The sequence below is a fragment of the Stomoxys calcitrans genome, chromosome 4 (assembly GCF_963082655.1).
Source record: "Stomoxys calcitrans chromosome 4, idStoCalc2.1, whole genome shotgun sequence".
Taxonomy (NCBI): Eukaryota; Metazoa; Arthropoda; class Insecta; order Diptera; family Muscidae; genus Stomoxys; species Stomoxys calcitrans.
Genome location: NC_081555.1, coordinates 45515860 through 45525526, shown reverse-complemented (window position 1 = coordinate 45525526; position 9667 = coordinate 45515860). Strand labels below are relative to the sequence as shown.

At 38.8% G+C, this 9667-nt stretch overlaps 1 protein-coding gene across 1 annotated transcript; it reads left to right on the top strand.

Moving 5' to 3' along the window:
* Positions 1-4921: 4921 nt before the first annotated feature.
* Positions 4922-7788, top strand: LOC106086394 (segment polarity protein dishevelled). The gene has a single exon (XM_013251051.2). It carries the CDS (start codon positions 5416-5418, stop codon positions 7180-7182), a length of 1767 nt encoding a protein of 588 aa, XP_013106505.1. The 5' UTR covers positions 4922-5415; the 3' UTR covers positions 7183-7788.
* Positions 7789-9667: the final 1879 nt, after the last annotated feature.

Below are 9667 nucleotides of genomic sequence, written 5' to 3'. Positions count from 1 at the left end.
AGCATGTATGATCTGTGCCAACCAACATCACACAAATCAATGTCCGCTCAACAACAACAACAAACGTCCAGCCGTCTTCACATGTTTCAATTGTAAGAAGCATGGGAAGGAAAGAACCGATCACTCAGCAAACGACATCAATTGCCCTCTGCGTGCTCATTACCTTGAGGCGAGAGCGAATGCAACATCAAGGAATGTCCGTCACTCAACTGTAGTTAAATCTACCCATCAACCAAACATACAACCTACCAACAGTGTCAGCTTCAACAACAACAATAACAACAACCATTTGTCAAACAGTGGTTCGTATGCTGGCTGTATGCGTAGCAATAATTCGTTGTTCAGCATTAACGATTTATTTGAAATTTTTACGTCAACTTTGGAAGACTTAAAAAGATGTACTTCAAAGATTGAACAAATGCAAGTCGTGATGTCGATGGTCAGATATGCTTATGAATTATAATTCATTTGCACATATAAACTTATTTCATTGGAATGCCAATGGCATTTCTAACCCGTCTAGTCAAAAACAACTAGAATATGTTTTAGAAAAAGAAAATATAAGCATTGCGTCGTTGAACGAGACGTATCTAAACAACTCTCACAAACTATTTTTTAAAAATTACATTCTGTATCGTAATGATAGAACGAACTCATCTGGTGGAGGCGTCGCTCTGGCTGTTCGCAGAAACCTTCACCATAAACTCCTACCGATCTGCGCCACAGATACGATTGAGAATATATCTATTGAGGTTTCAGTAAACAATAGATCTATCGTCGTTTGCTCAGCATATTCGCCGAATTATACTGCAAGCTTTGAAAATGATATTGTCAAACTGACATCTATCAACAACGAATTTATCATCCTTGGTGATTTGAACGCTAAACATTCTTCCTGGAATTGTGCAGTAAATAATACAGCGGGTAAAAAACTTTTTAATTTGCATAGTTGCTCTAATTTTTTTATTCTGCATCCTAACTCGCCAACATTTTACCCATATCAACAAACTCGGAGACCATCTACCATAGATTTAATTTTATCCAACTCTTCTCTCGTTTTTGCGACAAGAGTTCTTGATTTTGAAATACCTTCGGATCATCGACCTGTCATATGCTCCATCGATCAGGCCCAGATAGGAACAATAGATACTACCTTTTTTAACTACAAACTCGCAGATTGGGATACTTTCAAATCATTTCTGGACAACAGAATCGAAATTCGTACCGAAATACTGCATAACAAAGCTGCTGTAGATAAAGAGATTGACAGTATTACTTCTTTAATTTTGGAGGCCAGGAATATTTCGATCCCTAAGGTAAACCGCTCTCATAACTACAAAATGTCTGAGGACATAATTCGGTTTATCAGGGCAAGAAGATCGTATAAAAGGAAGAGCCAACGCACCAATGACGTAACTGAACAAATTCATTATGAGCAGTGTGTGAAATTGCTTGGCAAAATTATTGACAAGAAAATAAATATTGAACGGAACAGAGAATGGTCGAATCTGCTCTTGAACATGAAACCAGGGGATAAATCATTCTGGAAGATCAGCAGAAGCCTCCGTGGTAAAGGAAAAAATGTCCTCCCGGCTCTTATTCATGGCAGCAGCAAAATCATAACAGATTCTGGAAAAGCTGATCTATTAGCTGATGTTTTCTCCAAATCTAATTATATAACCGTGGGATATAAACACTCCATAGATGCTTCGATCAACTCAGAAATCGCCCGATTCAAACTCGAAAGCCCGTTTGCAGAATTGATTCTACCCACTTCTATCTCAGAAATTTCTGGCTTAATTGCGAATTTAAAGTCTTCGAAATCCCCGGGTTTTGATGAAATCTCAAATCTGTTGCTCAAGCGTCTTCCTGAGAAGGCTTTGAAGGTGATAGCAACTATATTTAACATGTGTCTCCGTTTTAACTACTTCCCTCAAAGCTTTAAAGTAGCCAAAGTAATTGCGATTCCAAAACCTAATAAACCTGCTTCTGATCCTTCCAGTTATAGGCCAATCAGCCTACTTAGTAATATATCTAAGTTATTTGAAAAAATCATTCACTCTAGGCTGTACGAATTTGCCACAGAAAACTCCTTAATCTCTCCTGCGCAGTTTGGGTTTAGAAGGGAACATAGTGCAGTCCACCAAGTTCACAGAAGAAAATAATCGAAAATAACAAACAAATGAGACGTTCTACGGGCCTTGTTTTACTGGACATAGAGAAGGCTTTTGACACAATTTGGCATAATGGTCTAATCCACAAGTTGCTAAAAAATGATGTGCCTAAATACTTATGCAAAATTATTTTGGACTTCTTGGAATCAAGATCTTTTATTGTAACCGTAAACCAATCCCGATCTTCCCCAAAATTGTTGAATACAGGCTTACCCCAAGGATCAGTGCTATCTCCCTTGCTCTATTCCATCTACACTGCTGACTTTAAAGCGCCTTCTTTCGTGAAAACAGCATACTACGCAGATGATACGGCGTTAATAACTACAAGCAAGTTAACAACTGCACTTCTTAAAAAAATGGAAACCGGGTTGCTGGCTTGTAATAAATACTTTTCAAAATGGAAAATTAAGATTAACCCGAATAAAACCCAGGCCATTATTTTTCCTTTTAACAAGTCTCCTAAAAGATTGCCTATCAGAAAACTTAACTTCGGTACTGAAAGAATTGATGTTGCTGACAGCGTTAAATATTTGGGAGTTACGCTCGATAAAAAACTTAACTTTGGAAAGCACATCGATGAAGTCTGCAAAAAAACATTAAGAACGATTCGTTCACTATGGCCTTTAATCCACAAGAAGTCCACACTCAACTATGCTAACAAAAATCTTTTATTCAAGAGTGTAATAAGGCCCTCTCTTACTTACGGATGTCCTGTTTGGTATAGGACTGCAAAATCACACTGGAAAAAACTACAAATTTTGCAAAACAAATGTTTAAAAATCATAAACCGGAGGCACTGGAGGTACTCTACGGCGCTACTTCATGACGAAACAGGCTACGAAAAACTGGATACATTTGTCGATAGACTTAATGATAATTATTTCAACAAAGTAAAATATTCGACTTATCAATTGATAAGGTCATGCAACGAATTAACATAATTTTACGGTCATTTCTTTTTTCTCCCTTTTAATCATCACATGGAAATCGTATGCTTACCTTGAGTATTTTTATTATATTTTTGAGTATGTATATATTTTCTTCCAATTGTGTGAATTTCATAGAAAGGTTTTTCCCCTTTATTTTTCCTTTAAACTCATTATCTTAACTGTGCTATTGTAATTTAATATCTTAGATTCTAAGTCTTATATGCAGTAATATCCAAAAGATAAGATCTCATAACTCTGCTTTGTAAATATGAACATAATAATGAACCAATAAAGATGAAATTGAAAATTGAAAAATCATCGGACATACTTGCAGACAAATATGAATAATAAAAGTATGATACATATGACAAATACATGCCAATTAAAGAACGTTATATTCGTATCTGACATACACAATAAGAGAAATATGGATAGGGAAAGTGGCATATCTTCTGATAACAACTTTAGCGACATCACTTGGCAGAGGAGTTTCAACATGGCGAAAGAATTAAAGCTGGTCTCATTTGTACAAAAACAGAAATCATATGGTGCAATCCGCCATCTTGGCATCAAGCTGATCGACGTTTTGGCAACAAACACAAAGAAACTTGTGTGAGCGTGTATATACGTGTGCGTACATAAGCTGAGAATAAGCAAGAAAAAGATGACAACAAAGAGAATGCAAACAAAAATCTGACATCTTAATACCGGCAAACCAAGCCGGCTGTTAACAGCTGTTCGCGTGAGACCGCATCTTTAAATCCGCCCTGCATGGCAGGATACCTCTCAAATGTAGCCAGCATTAGTCAGGGTTGGTGCTCTATTCGGCTTTACACGTGAATAGCTGTCAAACTCCGTACAAAAAAGTATTTGTTAAAAACACGTGAAAAAAATGCTTTTTTACGCTAATGGCTTAAAAGGAGCATTCCAAAACAATTGATCGTGGTGTAATGTGAATGTAAGACTGACAGCCTGGTTCATAAACTTGGTATAACTGAAGGGGAACGATTTCGTTTGTCCTTGTGCCAAAACCAGCGGATTTCATAAAGGAAAGACAGATATTGGAGTGAGTGACTCGACACACTTGAGTAAATATAGTAAGTCAACCAGGCAGTGAGTTAGTACAAAAATGCCATGTAATTTTGTTTAAAAGAATTATGATATTTTGTTAAATTTTTTTGCAACAATTCCGAAAGCTGATCAGAATGCTCTGCTTAAGTATTCTGCTTTCGGAATAGTCGCGGATAATTTTAATTGTTCCGCCAGCGGAATTTGAGAGTTATATTTTGTTTTTATTTTCATACCAAAAGACGTTTTTTATCTTCACTTATGGTTTTACTATTTTTTTTTTTCGCAAGTAAAAAAAATAACAAAAACAGAAAACGAATCATTGAAGCCAATAAAACAAGAATAAAGCCGACAATGATGTCAAGCCTTGCCACTAAAATTTCTTTTTACCATTTTCCTAAGCATAAACAGAGTACTACTTTTTTACCTCTTTTTCTCCAGCGTTCAGCCGACCTTTTCTTTGTATGGAGTTTGACAGCATTCCGCCTGAAAAGCTAAACAGAATACTCTGCTTAAGTGGAAAACTAAAGCTGAAAATGTTTCTGATGTTCACGCCGTGATTTGAACCCAGGTGTTCGGCGTCATAGGGGGACATGCTAATATCGGTGCCTCTTTGCACTGATCTGATTGTATTGAGCCTCCCTAAATTTGTAATTAAATCGATTTTAGATACAACTTCCTAAAAATCGACTATTACATAATCGATTAACAATGCACACAATCGATTATCGATAAGAACAAAGTGGATTTCCAATTCACTACTCCAGGTCTGCGCAATTTTTGCATTTAATTAGTGGAAAAATTGTTGTAATTTTTGTTTTGAACAACAAAAAATTGTTAAGAAGTGATAAACAATTTTCGGGGAGATAAGTGCCGCTTGGAGATTCGGATTTAGCTACTTGCTTATTGTGTTCCGGTTGTAATTCATGTAAAAATGATGTGTTAAATACAGCGCAGTGCAACAACGCCTTGGCAAATGAACAAGAGTTGTCGAGTAGATATAAATGAAGGAGCCCCCACTGAAACCCAACCCTAATGCAAAAACAAAACATATAGTACGAAAAATTCTTGAAATTTCTGTAAAAAGTAAACGTAGTTGTTAAGCTGAAATAATTGGACAAAATACTTGAGGGATTTAAATCCGCAATTTTTACGCCCGCAATAGTTGGAGAGGATATAGAGTGATAGAAAATAGTGCCGAAAACCCCCTACAAAACAAACACAAGTACACAAAGCCACCAAAGATGGATGCCGAAAAGAACGGTGGTAGTGGTGGAGGAGGTGGATGTCAGGAGACCAAAGTGATCTATCATATTGACGACGAGACGACACCATATTTAGTTAAAATCCCCATATCATCTTCGCAAGTAACATTGAGGGATTTTAAGATGGTGCTAAATAAACAAAACAACAATTACAAGTACTTTTTCAAGTCCATGGACGCAGACTTTGGTGTAGTTAAAGAAGAGATTGCAGACGATTCTACAATATTGCCGTGTTTCAATGGAAGAGTTGTGTCGTGGCTGGTGTCTGCTGACGGTACAAATCAGTCGGACAATTGCTCCGATATGCCCAATAGCGAATGTGGGGAAATTCGCCAGACAGTGAGGCCAGCCCAACCCCCACCCCCACCGCAAAAGATAGGTGGCTCAGGTACAATGAGCGTTGGAGTTGGAATGGTTACGCCTGGGATTATGACAAATCCGATGATGCAGCCTCCGCCACCGCTTACATATCAATCGGCATCTGTATTGTCAAGTGATCTTGACTCCACCAGCTTATTTGGCACAGAATCAGAGGTAACGTTTGATCGTGATCTAACAGACTACAGCAGTGTTCAGCGGTTACAAGTTCGTAAGAAGCCACAGCGTCGTAAAAAACGAGCTCCAAGCATATCGCGAACTTCAAGCTACTCATCAATAACAGATTCCACAATGTCCCTGAACATTATCACTGTCAACATTAACATGGAAGCGGTAAATTTCCTGGGCATATCAATTGTGGGCCAATCAAATCGTGGGGGTGACGGTGGCATTTATGTTGGTAGTATTATGAAGGGTGGTGCTGTTGCCCTTGATGGGCGTATAGAACCCGGTGATATGATTTTGCAGGTGAACGATGTAAATTTTGAGAACATGACTAACGATGAAGCCGTCAGAGTACTGCGAGAGGTTGTTCAAAAACCAGGCCCCATTAAACTCGTTGTGGCGAAGTGTTGGGACCCAAATCCCAAGGGTTATTTCACCATACCACGTACCGAACCTGTTCGACCAATTGATCCAGGTGCATGGGTTGCACACACACAGGCCCTTACTTCGCAGGATAGCATAATACATCCCGATATTCCCGAGCCGATTAAGGAGCGTCTTGACCAAAACAACTTGGAGGAAATTGTGAAGGCAATGATTAAACCAGACAGTGGCTTAGAAATTCGGGATCGCATGTGGCTGAAAATTACAATACCAAATGCTTTCATTGGGGCGGATGCCGTTAATTGGGTGCTGGAGAATGTCGAAGACGTTCAGGACCGCCGCGAAGCCAGGCGTATTGTATCGGCCATGCTGCGCAACAATTACATCAAACACACGGTCAATAAACTAACGTTTTCCGAACAGTGCTACTATGTGGTTAACGATGATCGCAATCCACTACAATGTCGCTCGAATTTAAGCCACGCGGATACTGAGAGTATCACCAGTGATATAGGCCCCCTGCCAAATCCTCCCATCTACATGCCATATTCAGCCACCTACAATCCAAGCCATGGCTACCAGCCCATACAGTATGGCCTTACTGAACGCCACGGCCTCTCTTCTGGATCCAGCAGTTCAGATGTCCTCACCAGCAAGGACATTTCGGCCTCACAGAGCGACATAACATCTGTAATACATCAAACAAACCAAATGACCATTGGCCATCATGGTTCGAACAAATCGTCAGGTTCATCCAATCGGGGTGGTGGCAACATCAACAACGAACAGGACTCGTCAGTCTTCAACTATGTGTTGTAGGACGAGGAGGATTTCCTCTCGGCCCGGAGGCGCAGAAGAGGACGTAACATAAGGCAGGAACTGCAATGAAATTATGTTTATTACTCTTGTATTACTTTCAATTATTGTCTTTTTTTATATTTTGCCTTTAAACTTTTCGATACGTTCAACAAAAAGTAATGAAGAATGAAGAAAACTGAAAAGAGAACCAGTATACCAGATACAAAATCAATATATAATTATAAATATTATTTAATAGCATAGTACATACATTATTTACATTTAAATACATCATATAAACAAGAAAAAAAAAAAACAAAAACAAAAACAAAACAACAACCACAATAAAACCCAACAAATAGTTTATTATACACAAATTACATTAAAAAAAAAACATAAAACACAATTAGACTTCAAACTTAAAACATGACGTATAACACACGCAACTATTGTAATATTTCTTAAAAGAAATTACCATAAAAACCATATACCCCCCTCTCCCACACACACGTACACGGAATCATCATTAGGATCCAGCATAAAGCATCGTACCGCGGACTGATCGGACGGACAGTTGACACAACAACAATCTACATATAAACATTTTGTAGAACTTCAAGCGAAAAACAGCATAATGAAAAATTATCATTTAAAAAATGTAATTGCATATAACCAGAATTTTTTATCTTTCATTATAATTACACATATTATTAATTATAATAATTTAAATAAAAAAAAAATAATAAACAAATATAACTTTATAATATTAACAAAAATTATAAGAAATGAAATAGTAATTATGATTTATAACAAAGCAAGAAAAATATATATACATACATATACTTATAAATACTTATTTAAATTATACCCTTCTGAACTCTACGTTAGCGATTACCTTTTTGCTGGTGTTGTATACTCTTGTTGTTGAGCTGAATTTATAGCTGCTTTGTTGGAAATATCAAAGTAGCCCAGTATAAATCAAGCAAAAAAGTTCCGGCTTGACCGAATTTTGGGAACTCAACACCATATATTCGCAAAAAATGTACACAAAACGAACTTAGTTCAGGATAATAGTTGTAATTTATGTACCAAATTTCTGCCAAGCCAGGCAAAATCGACAAAATTGGACAATACCTACGGTGGATGTTGGTAGTCATAACAAAGCAATCCCATGGCAGCCGGTTGTACGTACCCTGTTGACCCGATGAAAGCCTTCATCGGCAAGGGCTGCCGTCTCAGTGTACAACACACTGGTACAACAACAACAACAACTATGTGCAAAATTCCAATTCGGATAACAATTGCGGCTTCTAGGGTCCCCGGACGTCAAATCGGGAGATCGTTTGATATGGGAGGTATATCAGGTTGGAGACCGATTTAGACCGTACTTAGACGGCCGTTGTAGCAGAAGACTTCATGCAAAATGTCAGCTGAATTGAATAACAATTGCGTCTTTCAGAGTCTTAAGATGTCAATACGGGAGATCGTATTATATATGGAGCTATATAAGGTTATAGCTCAGATAAATCGGAGAACTCTGCGGCTTTTAGCGAATCAAGAAGTCATGTCAAAGTCTGGTGCATCGCTATGCATACTCCGTTATGTGGTTGTGCATTAACACCTCATGGCAACCGGTTGTACGCACCGGATTGACCCGATGGAATTCTTCATCGGCAAGGGCTGCGTCCTCAGTGTACGTGTTCGTCCTTTTTTCGTCATGGGGAAAGGACATTCCGGAGTGCCTTCTTCGCACGATTCTGGTCCGTGCCAGGATTGAAAAGAACCCCGGAACGTGGTTCTGTTCAGTTTGCCAGAACCGCCTCCATCATCGGTCGGTGAGGTGTAACCGGTGGATACATTTCCGTACTTGGTTGAAGATAATATTTGTAATTTATGTACCAAATTTCTGCCAAGGCATGCAAAACTCGTAGCTTTAGAGGATATCGGTTCATATGGTAGATATATAAGGTTATAGACCGTATTGGACAATACCTACGTTGGATGTTGGTAGTCATAACAATTCGGAAGATCGTATTATATATGGAGCTATATAAAGTTCTAGTTAAGATAAATCGGAGAACTCTGCGGCTTTTAGCGGATCAAGAAGTCATGTCAAAGTCAGGTGCATCGCTATGCATCCTCCGTTATGTGGTTGTGCATTAAAACCCCATGGCAGCCGGTTGTACGCACCGGATTGTCCCGATGGAATTCTTCATCGGCAAGGGCTGCCGCCTCAGTGTACGTGTTCGTCCTTTTTGCGTCATGGGAGAGACACATCCCGGAGTGCCCGTGTCGGGATTGAAAAGAACCTCGGGCCGTGGTTCTGTTCAGTTTGCCAGAACCGCCTCCATCATCGGTCAGTGAGGTGTAACCGGTGCATGGAGTGGATACATTTCTGATCATGCTTGGCCTTACATCACAACCGGAGTATAGTCATACTGAATATGTTGCAAGGTGCTGTGCGAACATAGACAGCAGTGGATTACAAGGGTCGTCGTCGTCGCCT